This window comes from Mustela nigripes, chromosome 4 (assembly GCF_022355385.1).
Source record: "Mustela nigripes isolate SB6536 chromosome 4, MUSNIG.SB6536, whole genome shotgun sequence".
In the NCBI taxonomy this organism is placed as follows: Eukaryota; Metazoa; Chordata; class Mammalia; order Carnivora; family Mustelidae; genus Mustela; species Mustela nigripes.
Genome location: NC_081560.1, coordinates 1399313 through 1412085, shown reverse-complemented (window position 1 = coordinate 1412085; position 12773 = coordinate 1399313). Strand labels below are relative to the sequence as shown.

Sequence of the window (12773 nt, the reverse complement as noted above, 5' to 3'; positions counted from 1 at the left end):
TCTGTCAGGAGTCCAAGGGAACTCCTCTCTGCTGTAACAGGAAAAGACGAGCGTGACGCTCAGGTCACCAGAGACGGAACTGGCAAAGTGCCGCTGGCTGTGCCAGTAACTGCGGTGGCCTGCTGCCTGTCCCTGAAGGAAGGCACCTGGCAGTGTTGGGGCAAGAGTTGGGAAGGGAGTGTCCTTCAGTGTCTCTCTGCCGCCCCCTCCCCTCTGCCTCTCCGCACTCCGTCCCTCCCTCCCTGTCTTTCCTGACAGGCCGTGGAAGACTTTCTGGGGTAGGAGGGTGGGCTGTCCCACCTGTGAGCTCAGCCGGCTGGGTCTGCGGCATGTGGTGTCAGACCGGGACGTCAGGAAGGACGCCTGCGCCGGACGCTTTGTCTCAGGCTCGCTGCTGTGCGGTGGGAGCCGGGCTTCAGGTCACTGACCTACACAGGCTCGTAATAAAAGGGACTGTCGGTTTATGAATAGCATCGCTTTGAGAGACGTGCCTGGTTTTCTTCATTTAATGTCCTTGCCTCCAAAGTGAGTGATGACGCCACAGCAGCTGCGGGCGCTTGTGAAGGGGAAACAAGAGGCAGAGGCGGCAGGGATTGGAAAGAGGCCTGCAGCGCCTTCATGTCCGGAACGTTCTTTTACAGCCTTCATTCTCAAGTTACAATGTAAAGGTTTTGTGTATGTTCTGTTAGTTTTTCTGGTGGTTTTCCGCCTCTTATGACCATGCCAGTCTTGGCCGGTGACAGGTTTGTTTAGTGGAAAAGATCAGGGATCACTGGACAGGAAATGATCGCTGGCCTCGGAGTGCTTCCACGCCGCGGTGCAGCCCCGCCGCGGCTCGGCCTGCTGACGGCCTGTGGATGGCGTCGGTCTCTTGGTGAGGAGCTGGGGCCGCGGAGGGTGAAGGACAAATGAGGTGTTATTGTTACAGTAAACCGTCAGAACCGCTCTATACGCTTGTAAAGTCATGCAGAATCTTTAAAACTCATCATATCTTAAAAACCAATTTGAGAATTTGGGTTTCAGCTTACTGGTTTGATTAAAGTCCCTCAAGAAACTTACAATGGGATATATATTAGGATTGTGTTACTACCATGGGAGTTTCTTGAGTTTACTCTTGGAATATGATTTAAAAATTGAAATGGGGACGCCTGGGTGGCTCAGTTGGTTAAGCTGCTGCCTTCAGAGGGTCATGATTCCAGGGTCCTGAGATCGAGCCCCACATCAGGCTCCCTGCTCAGCAGATAGCCTGCTTCTCTCTCTCCCCCTCTCCCTGATGCTCTGCTTACTTGTGCTGGCTCTCTAGCTCTAATAAACAAACAAAAAAAAAAATTAAAAAAAAAAGAGACAGGGACACCTGGGTGGCTCAGTGGGTTAAGCCGCTGCCTTCGGCTCAGGTCATGATCTCAGGGTCCTGGGATCGAGTCCCGCATCGGGCTCTCTGCTCAGCGGGGAGCCTGCTTCCCTTCCTCTCTGCCTGCCTCTCTGCCTACTTGTAATCTCTGTCTGTCAAATAAATAAATAAAATCTTTAAAAAAAAAAAAAAAGAAAGAAACAAAAATTGAAATACCTGATTTTTCTGAAATTGGCATTGAGTTAATTTGGAAATCGTTTCCTAACAAGAGTCCCAGTGGGATGTGTAAGTTCCAGCGAGCATAGTGGTCATCACAGGAGCAGGAGAAGATGGGGTTTCCTTGCTAACCTGGCGACGTGCTGGTGGCCTGAGCTGGAAGCCCGGCATCCTGACGACGGGCAGGAGCATGTGGGCTCCTGGCTCGTCTTTGCCATTGGACCTCCCGCCACCAAAGCCCCGCCCGAGCCGGCTTGGGGCCTGCTTGGCTTGGGCTCTGTGCAGACTGTTCTGACTGTGAATTGCCCATTTCTTGCCCCACCGACACGAGCAGTAAGTTGTGGTTACAGTGGTCACAGTAGACAGACTTCATTCTCGGTAAGAGCATGAGACAGCGACTCGTGTAGAAGAGACTCCCGTGGGAAGGGCTGCGGTGGCCTTCGGGCGGGGGCGCTGTGTCTGGAGGCAGGGGGTTACCTGCGGTCTCAGGGCTGCTCCCATGCCAGCCAACTCTCCAGGCTCTCAATCCGTGGCTTTTCCATTATGGTAAATTATAGACTTTTTATTTGCTCAGAAGTCTTTGAGATTGACCTGTGTTCAGAGGAGTATTTGGGTCAGTATTTACGGCAGAAAGTGTGGCCCGCAGGGAATCGAGAAACATGTGCTTCCCTCGTGTCCCTGCTTCAGGAGACCACAGGCGCGCGTCCGGCCCTCCTTGCCGGTCACGTGTTCTGTCGTCTAAGAGAAAACGATTCCTTCCTTTTGTTTACCTCATGGGATAAGCTCATGCTGAATAATTGTCCTCGTCGTAGGGACCCGAGTGCGAGAGCACTGCACACGCCGACGCGTCTGGGCCCAGCTACTGGGTGTGCTCGAGTGCCGGGGTGACCACTGGGGGCTGGCATGTCACTCTTCTGTAACTTGACCTGCACTGTGTCCCCCCGAATAGCATTCGCTTGTCACGGTCCTCTGTTGTCTGTGTGGTTCTGTGAGGGAACCGAGAGGTGCCAACCATTTCTACTAGTATCAGGGGAACGTGACATTAAACTGGTTTTCCTCTGTCCGTCGGCAGTTCATCGTGTGAGGGCCCAGTTCGAGTTGGTGGGGAGTCACTCAGGAGGGGCAGGAGGGCTCCTGCCCGCTCTGGTCTGGTTGGTTCGATGGGAGCCCCCACACCTCTTTTATCCTAACATAAAGACCCTTTTTCTGTCAGCCTGGCTTGGCCATGAGGTAGGACGGTTGTACCTTGTCCCTTTTTATGTGTCTTCCCTGCGTTTTTATTTTGGACAGATTGCTTCCGTCAGCCAGTGCCCAGGGCCGGGCTGCACGTTCAGGGTCAGGACACACAGGAAGTCGGTCAGATGACGGCTCTTCTCTGTGACAGCAGAGTTCAGGCTGCATGTCAGAGCCCCTGTCCTCATGGACCTGTTGGTGGCAGTGCTCTTCTTTGAAGGGCCCCGTGGAGCCCTAAAGCTCCGGGTGGCTCAGGCTAGTGCACCAAAGCCCCACAAGAGTGAAAGGACATTTGCCTGGCCTCACTTCTGCCTTGCTCTCTCACGTAACTCTTGGCAGTCGTGGGCAACCTCTTGGTAATTTGTGGATCCTTCCTCCGTCGTATCGCATCTAATACAGGTCCGTGGTTGTGTAGAACTAGATCTCCGCAGTATGAAGATCAAACAGCGATCTTGCCCACGTTTGCTGGCGCGGGACTGATAGGACCTGCTGTAGGGGACCCTGGGGCTTTATAGATTGGAAAGAGCCGGTGAACCTCTGTCACTGAGTGTTCAACAGGACAAGGAACCACATTTCCCCAAGGGGGAGGGGGAACAGGTTCTGCGTGGAGAAGTAAGTTTAATAGCTCAGAGCTCCTGACACATGAGAGAGACGACAGGGCTCTCTGAAGATCGCCTTACTTTCGAGCTGCCCTAGGATGTGCCAGGACTCCTGGGAAACGCGGGAGCGGTAACGAGCTGGTAGGTAAGTGTGGCTAACCGGAACAAAGCCAGTGCGCCGAGGGGGTCTCTGTTCCTGAAGCATTTATCAGGGGCCACACTCAGCAGTTTTCAACGGTCCTAAACGTTAGCCACTGGGTAGGTGTTTCGTGAGAGCAGCACGAGAGCAGATACTTTGTTGGATACGTGAAGCAGGGACGAGGAGGGGTAGTTTGAACCCAGAAAGTAGTGGCGTTACTTGCTGTAACCGTCTGTCTGGGGGCCACTGGCACTCTCAGTAATTGCTTTTGTCTGGTGATCACAGTAGTGGGGGCAGGGGTTGAGAGTGGTGGCTTGGGGTCCTGCTCTCTAGTTTGAGCAGTTTATGAACCGACATTGTTAGAAGGACTTTACCTTCCCTTTAAGTAGTTCAGTTGCTAATAGGAATGTTATTTTCCCTGCCGATTTTTGCCTGGTGTCATGTCTTAATTCATTCGCATATTGGAACTAACCTTAAAATCTTTTTTTGTTCTTGCTGCCTTCTCAAGGTCTATGGTGCCACTGCTGCAGGTGATCTCCAGGGGCGCCCCCATGTCTTTGGACGACTCTAGTCGGATCATACCTCTCTTCTACCTGTTTAGCTCTCTGTTCAGTCACTCGCTAATTTCCATACATGACAACGAATTCTTTGGAGATCCCATAGAAGGTGAGAGTTCAGAAGAATCCGTTTTTTGCTGGCTTCATGGCCTGTCCGTTTTCATAGGTGATAGAAAAGTTTTAAGTCTCTTAAGTCTTTCATTGTATTAAGAAATGAGAAAGAAAGAAAAAAAGTCAAGTATGATAGAACATTGGATTATGTTTTCCAGTTGTAGGTCAAAGACAATCATCAATGATGCCTTTTACTCTGGAAGAGCTGATAATGTTGTCTCGCTGCCTTCGAGATGCCTGCCTAGGGATCATCAAGTTGGCTTATCCAGAAACAAAGCCGGAAGTTCGAGAAGAATATATTACCGCATTTCAGAGTATCGGAGTTACAACCAGTTCTGAAATGCAGCAGTGCATACAGATGGAGCAGAAGCGATGGGTTCAGTTATTTAAGGTAAGCTGTACGTGGGGTTTGTGTTTGTGTGTGTGCTTACCGAGGTCAAGTAATGTACAAATGTGTTCTGACGACTCATTTCATAAGAAGTACAGGTTTGTTTTCAGCATAATTTTTAATTTGCAAAACTTTTTAAAATGAAAAGTCATTTTCATTTCACTTTTGCCTTCTTTGAAACCCTTGTTTTTACATTATCACGTGAGTCTTTAAAGTTGCTTTAAGTGTGAGTAACGATGAATCATAAATAAAATTTTTTTTTTAAGATTTTGTTTTTTTTAATTTATTTGACAGAGAGAGACACAGTGAGAGAGGGAACACAAGCTGGGGGAGTGGGAGAGGGAGAAGCAGGCCTCCTACGGAGTAGGGAGCCCAACGCGGAGCTCCATCCCAGGACCCAGGGATCGTGACCTGAGCTGAAGGCAGACGCTTAACGACTGAGCCACCCAGGCGCCCCATAAATAAAATTTTTAAATATTTTCATTTTTCACTAAACGATCTCTTACAGATTGTATTTCTTTAATCTTTTCAGAAATTGATTAACAAAGGTAGGGGATAAGGTCATTAATGTAATGCAAGTGGCATATAAATTATTTAAAAATATCTTCATTTTTAACCATGCAGAAAGAGGAGTTATGAGTGGCTGTGGCTGGTGCACTGGCGGGAAGTCCCCACCGCTGAGAATGTAACGGTGCGGTAGAAAAAAGGAAAAGAAAAAGGTGCTTGACTGGCCATGAAATTTCTGCAGCAAACACATCTAGTCAGCTAAAATCGCTCATTAAAGGAGTGGGAGCAGAAGAAGTGCATTTTCCAAATCGAATGCTGGATTTACAGTCCGTTTAATGCCCGCGACCCCTAGCACACTAATGTGCAGCTCGAGTCATCAGCTGTCCCTTCAGGTCCTTTATCACTGCCTTTGTCAAGCTATCTATTTAATTGGAAGAAGTTAATTGAATGAAAATGATCAACTAAGCTTGTATTAATATTGCTAATGGAACTTTCTTCTTGGCCATGTTTGGAGAAAGATGTCAAGCTAGACTTTAGGAAAGGCCCATTAATGCTTGCACTTAACCTGATGGGCTAATTAAGGACTGCTTATTCATCCGACCAGTGCACGGTAGTCTCTGTCCGGCCCGTTCTGCCTGATTTTACAACACATTTCACTTAGGAGCGTGAGCATTAGTAGCAGCGAGAGTAACTGATAATGTTTTGATTGCACTGAACACAGTCCTAATGCATCATTGAATTTATAATTTGTGCGGATTGATGTAATATATGTTTGCACAATTTATTTTAATTACCTAGCCCTATATTCCCAAGAAAACTTTAAAGGGCATGTGTTGAACCCTTAATATATCCATTCTTAAAGGTTGACAACTTTGCGACTTTTCTAAGTTAAAAATAAGCTACCTAACCTATTTCAAACTTAGAATTCTTAGGTACACTTGGCTGGATATGTGTATTATGGTAGCATATGTGTTTTTCTTCAAGTATTAAACTCTGGGATCTTTGTTAATAAGGCTTTCCATTATGTAGGATATCAGGTTTTGTGCACAGTGTCAGATAATCTCGTTATTTTATAGCGCCTATCGAGAATTTCATGATTTTCATATGACGGGCTTCTCTTTAGGACCGAGAAACCTCAGGATTGAATAATGCTACAGAATGGGGGCACCCGGGGGGCTCCGTGGGGTAGGCCTCTGCCTTCGGCTCGGGTCATGATCTCAGGGTCCTGGGATCGAGCCCCGCGTCGGGCTCTCTGCTCAGCGGGGAGCCTGCTTCCCGCTCTCTCTCTGCCTGCCTCTCTGCCTACTTGTGATCTCTGTCTGTCAAATAAATAAAATAAAATAAAAATAATACTATAGAAGATACTTTCCCTGGGCCCTGCTTTGTTTTGCTTCAACATTAAAGCAAAAATATTATAGTGAATTTTTTCTTATGCCTCAAAATGACTCATTACCACTTGATTAAGGATTAAAGGTTTTAGGAATTAAGGAGAAGTTCTACTTTTTTGGTAAGGAATTGATTTAGGTTTGAAATTGAGTTGTTACAAAGACTTTCTGAGTTCAGGACAGAGTTGTTTGAAGACAATTTTTTGAACAGAATTTCTGTTCTTTGAGGGGTAAAAAACAAAGTGACACTACCTGCTGGTAAGCTGAGCCCTAAAAATAATGAAAACTCAAGGCATACTCTTTGCGTTGCAGAGAAGGGCTTAGCTGCTACTGGTTTTTCTTTTGAGAAAAAGTTATCTTTAATGGGAGATGAAAAGAATCCCCTCCGTGGCTCCTGTGTCCCCAGACACTATCGTAAGAGCATTACGTAGGCTGAGTCCGTGAACACAGTCACTCCAGGGCTGGGGCAGTTAAGGCTTCCCTTGAACTCCGCTGCTCTGCTCCCCGTTCCGAAAAGTACTAGAATAGAATGTTAGATTTTTTTGTGTGTTTTCGTGCCAAATTTGAATTGAAGAATTCAAGGTAGAATCAACCAGAGAAGGTAACAGCATTTTGCCAACGGTTTCCTGCCTTTTGCTGGTTTTGACAGAATTGCAGATGATGAGGCCTGACTCCTTCGACCACCAACATTTTCATTTCTTAGTCTTACGTTGGTCCTTTCAGGCTAATTTCTGTGAGAGGCTCTGTTGGCTGGTCACAGAACACAGAATTTTAAGTGGTTAGAGTCATCTTTCTTTGTCACTGTGAGAATTGAGGTCAGCTGCTGAGCCCTGCAGTGACACTGCTAAAACAGTTTACGCGTTTATCAAATTTATAAACTCCTCTTGACGTGCAGTTTATAGCTGCGGTTCCTTTAGCCCTGTGCGGACGTAGGAAGTCCTGGTTGCCATGCCTTTGTGTGCAGCTCTGCGCCAGCGGCTCACCCGCGAGGAGGAAGGTGTGTCGGGCAGCCCGGACGAGGTGCCTCACGCCTTCCTCATCCGCGCGCTTCTGTACGGAGGGAGAGGAGTGTGTGTTGTGATTGGTGTTCGCTTTCTCAGGGGCTGATTTCATGTTTCGGTTCCAGAAAGAATTTTTTTTTAAGTGAGAATTAAAACGACAGCCACGCCGTCACATAACCCTCGCGTGCCTCCGATAGTTTTCCCTGTTTGGTGAAACCAGGCTCCGGTGTTCTCAGAGCGCCCTTTCCCACCTTTGGGGGTTTTGTTTTGTTTCTGACTACCAAGTAGGATGGGTACTTTAAGAAATAATTTTGTAGTGCTTTAAACATCCTGGAGAATCCTGTTGTCTTTACAAATACAGCAGTGTTCAGGAGGAGTAACGGAGGGCTTCACAGAACTTGGTTCGCCTTCGCCCTGGGTCATCTCAAGGGAGGCGTCGTGGCCTCTGTGGAAGGGACGCGGCTCTCACCAGTTCCGCGAACTCGCAGGCTTTACCTGCGAACGCGGACCCCGCCCCCCGGGGAATCGTGAGTGGCGGTTGGCCTGGCGCTTGCTCTCTCAGCATTTCTACGTGGTGAAAAAACCAAATGTTCAGCTAATCACGCTGAGATAAACGAGATCAGTCCCGTGAGAGGACGGAGAAACGATGCGGGGGTCACTCTACGCGTTTACTCTAGGAGAGCAGCCGTTCTGGCCTGCGAGACGGTGCTCCCGGAACTGGTCCTCGCTGCTCTTTCTTGTACTTTGTCTCTACATAGTCTGTTATGATCTCAGGTTAGTGGAAAATTCTTACAAGACACACGTTTACCGCATTGTACTTCACCACACTCGAGTACCCGCAGATCGTGTGCTGTCTGTATCCTGCACTTTGTATTGAACTTCTTGAAGAATTACCCAAAGGGCACTTGGGTGGCTCAGGTCTCTATCTCAGGGTCCTGGGATCGAGCCCCACATCGGACTCTCTGATCAGCGGGGAGCCTGCTTCCCCCCTCTCTGCCTGCCTCTCTACTTGTAATCTCTCTCTCTCTCTCTGTCCAATAAGTAAATAAATCCTAAAAAAAAAAAAAATTACCCAAGATGTTTGATTTTACTTATCAGATTTTACATAGAAGATTTCAGATAAAAAGAGATTGTTCTTTTATATTAAATATAATTTAGTCTTGCAGTTGGCTTTCGCAATTTGGACTATATGTACTTTTTTTGGGTTACAGTAATTTAACTGAATGTCAAGAATCTCCATTCAGAAATGTCAGACTTTACCCTCCGTGGCCTTCAGCCAGCTAATGTACATACAGTGCTCAGTATGTGTGTGATGTAGCGTGTAGTCACCAGGATTTCGTGTGACGGTCGCAGCTGGTGCACCCTGAAACATACGTGGTCCTGTGAGACAGGGCCTGTTAATCTGCTGTCTTGCCCTGGGACAGCTGTCGAGGGTGACTTTTAGGAGCATCTCTATGTTTCTAAGCAGTTACCGACTTGATCTTTTTAACATTGGGTTCAGGGAACCTGTTCACGTGTATCACCTATTCTTAATTCAAGTGTAGACAATAGAGTGTGTATAGCAATTTTGTGTGTTTCTGAATGTTTACTTAAATAATTTTTTGAGTTACTGAGCATGTGTATAATCCTTAAGGTTTGATCTGGCACGGGAAAACATGATGTGGGGGACAAGAGTTAAACCCCAAACAAATGTAACGTGCCCTCCTTACAGCTGTTGGGGTCTGCCGAAACTCGATTGAGCCGCACACCGAGTTAGCCCAGCGTTTGCTTATTGATGGCTCTATCTTGCCTCACGTCTGAACCCGCTGGTTCTCGAGTCCGACTGCTCACGTAGCGGGGGCTCCAGGGAGCAGTTACGAACTGTGGACTGGCTTCCCCCCAGATGAACTGAACTGGCTCTTGGGGCCTTTGCTCGGGCCTTCACCAGCAGGAGAGCTCAGTGTGTGGCGCTAAAGAACCACGGGCCTCAGGGCGCCAGGGGTCAGTTTGGGCCGATATGTATAACCTTGGGCCTCAGTTTGCGAAGTTGGGCTTACCCAGGACTTAGGTCCTGTTTAAATCTAAAATTTCTTCAGTTTTGGGCGCCTGGGTGGCTCAGTGGGTTAAGCCGCTGCCTTTCGGCTCAGGTCATGATCTCAGGGTCCTGGGATCGAGTCCCGCATTGGGCTCTCTGCTCCGCGGGGAGCCTGCTTCCTCCTCTCTCTCCCTCTCTGCCTGCCTCTCTGCCTACTTGTGATCTCTGTCCATCAAATAAATAAACAAAATCTTTAAAAAAAAAAATTTCTTCAGTTTTGGGACAGTCTTCTGTCGTGGGCATATCTGTGCCAGAAAACTGAATAAAATTGACTGGAGACAGATGCGTCAGATCTCAGCACTGGCTGTCTGTTGTCCCAGTTCAAATTCGTGACCGCAGTCTTCCTGACCTTCTACGCTCGCCAGTCTGTTTCCATCATTTTAGTGCTTACCTCCGTACACTTTCCCCCTCGGTACTAAGTGTTTGGGTGGCAGTTGACTGTGTGATCCTGAAAGTGGGTGCGGGGAAAGGGGACATGGTCAAAGGTGTTTTGGCATCACAAATAGAGTCAAATTTTCATGGTTTCTTAAAATTTGTATTTTTCTTATGACTTAGAAGATAATTGGTTTATTTTTTTAGTTTTTAAAGATTTTATTTATTCAACAGAGAGGGAGCGCGCACACGAGTGTACAAGCAGGGGGAGCAGCAGGCAGAGAGAGGGAGAAGCAGCCTCCCGCGGAGCAGGGACCCGGGGCGGGGCTCGATCCCAGGACCCTGCCATCTCGACCTGAGTGAGCCGAAGGCGGTCACTCAATGACTGAGCCCCCCGGGTGCCCGGAAGAGAACTAGTCTAAATGAAGGAGGAAAGTGCTTCTAGTTGAGTTTAAGACGTGGGATTCGACATTTCTGAAAAGTTTGTTGGGAATTGATCCAGGGTTAGCAAGTTACCATGTGTCCTCCACTCAAGTTTTAATCTCCTATAAATAGCAAGGACTTTTTTTGTTAAAAATATGTCCTATGCGGTGTTTTGGATCTATTTACATTTTTTGAAAAAGCGGTATTTGGAGTATGTATATACTGAAAAATTATTTTGTATTTATTGAAAGTTAAAATTTAGTGAGGTATCCTTTATTTCCTCGGGTGACCCTGTCTGGGACTCATTTTCAAGGTTGGTTTGCTGTCAGGTGTAACTTGAGACTTGCTTTGTCGCAGTGACTCTGCGGACGGCGTCCTCGACACACTTCCTGAGGCCCATCACTCTGTGCCTCACACTTCTCCCTGTCCCTCTCTCTCTCTCCTTTTTAAAGAGGGTCACTGATACCAGGGCATTAGTAAGTAACACATGATCCTTCCTTTTTTATGCTTAGAATGTGAGAGTAAGAAGGGAGGTGCCCTATACTGAAACTTTTTAGTGTTAAATTTCACAGTAACTTAAAAGCAGAAAGTAAGTTACAGCATTCATTCCTTCATCGGTAGTTTAATATTTGTGACCTGTGGAGAGTAAATGACCTCAGAACCAGAGGTTGAGAGATGACACCAAGAGACAGATGGAGTTAGGCAGCCCTGGCTCTGCCCCTTGGCAAGCCTTGGAGCAAGTCTCTTACCTTCGGCAAAGCTGAGTGTCCTCTGCTGTGTGGTGGGGAAGGTCGTCCATGAGGGTGTCAACATCCAGGGGACAGTGTGCACAAGCTGTAAGTGAACAGGGGCTGCCAAGTCAATTCGCTTGTATATTGGTCAGAAAACATGTCTTTTGCTAACAGTTGTGTATTATGTGTAAATTTCAGCCCAGTATCTGTTCAGTCTGAACATCTTTAAAGATGCTAATATAGGTGGTTACGAAAATGGAAAGATGGCTGAGATGTTCTTCACACAAGATGGTGGTGCTTCCGTCTCTGCTGTTGGAAGAGCGTGTGCTTACACGGTGTGCTCCGTGGGCTCCGACCTGGCCCCGTCCCAGACAGGACCGCACGTGCAGCGGAACTCACTGACACCCGCTCTGTTCTTTAGGGGAGCGAAACCGAGAGACTTTGGAGATTGAAGTGCATTAGGTCAGTGAGCACACTCTGTCATGACTGTGGCGTTGACCAGACAGAGCCCCATGCTCGGCTGGTACTCTGCCGCAGCTGCAGTTGGAGGCAGTCGTCGTGAGCCCGGAAGCCCCTGGCGAGCACAGCAGTCCGGAGTCTCGGGTGACCACCTGCAGTTCACTAACCTGAGCTCGCTTCTGCCGATTCAGAAAGGATATTACTGTAGTATCGGGACAGGCTTCCAGGTGCCACAGGGTAGATGTCACCACTAACTTGATGAGAAACAGCCCTCCATCCAGAAGTGGTACCCAGACCTTGAGACGTTCATACTGATGTCGTTCCGTCTGCATTGGGCGTTACTGTTTCCTCTGTCCCCAGGCCTCTCGCCCAAGTGCGGGGTCCACATTCTAGTGGTCTGAGGTGTCAGCCAAGGACCCTTTCTCACCCATTGTGTTGGACACGGAATTTTTGGTGTCCTGAATACCAGAGTTCGCGTGTTGTAAAAGAAACATCTGTGTTTCTATCGTATAGGGATGCCAAATTGTGGAATTTTAATGGGAAATCTCTATTAACAATTGAAATTATGCAATCTTGTTTGTCTTGGAAATTTATCGTGTTATCCTTGTTTTAGTCCTTACCCAAGTTCTATTTTATCCTAATTCCGCACCCGGGTTATATTTCACTTGGCTAGAGGCGGTGTGCATAGAGGCCTGGCTGACTTTTTCAGAAAATATTCTCATGGTCTTACTTCAGCTACATAGTAGTAGTTGTGTGATCAAATCCTGTTTGTAAAGGTTTAAGGCTTTGGATTTACAGTTTTACATTGGTTTATCTTGGTTTATTACAACAAACATTTGTATTTAATATGAAATATCAGGTCTTTTTTTATTGTTTGTTTTTAAAGATTTTAATTATTGGGGCGCCTGGGTGGCTCAGTGGGTTAAAGCCTGTGCCTTCCGCTTGGGCCATGATCCTGGGGTCCTGGGATCGAGTCCCACATCGGGCTCTCTGCTCAGCAGGGAGCCTGCTTCCCTCTCTCTCTGCTGCCTCTCTGCCTACTTGTGATCTCTGCCTGTTAAATAAATAAATAAATAAAATCTTTAGATTAAAAAAAAAGATTTTAATTATTTTAAGAGACCAAGCAGGTGCCTGCATGGGGGGAGGGGCAAGGAGAGAGGGAATTTCCAGCAGAGCCCACTGCGGGCTCGATCCCAGGACCCTGAGACTGTGACCTGAGCTGGAATC

General features: G+C 47.5%; 1 protein-coding gene across 2 annotated transcripts in view; it reads left to right on the top strand.

Moving 5' to 3' along the window:
* UBE3C (ubiquitin protein ligase E3C) overlaps nucleotides 1-12773 on the top strand; it is a 110510-nt gene that overhangs the window by 44144 nt on the left and 53593 nt on the right. For both annotated transcript variants that reach the window (XM_059396003.1, XM_059396004.1), the window contains exons 12-13: nucleotides 4047-4204; nucleotides 4365-4597. In XM_059396003.1, coding sequence (XP_059251986.1) covers nucleotides 4047-4204; nucleotides 4365-4597 — 391 coding nt within the window. The remainder of the gene's footprint in view (nucleotides 1-4046; nucleotides 4205-4364; nucleotides 4598-12773) is intronic.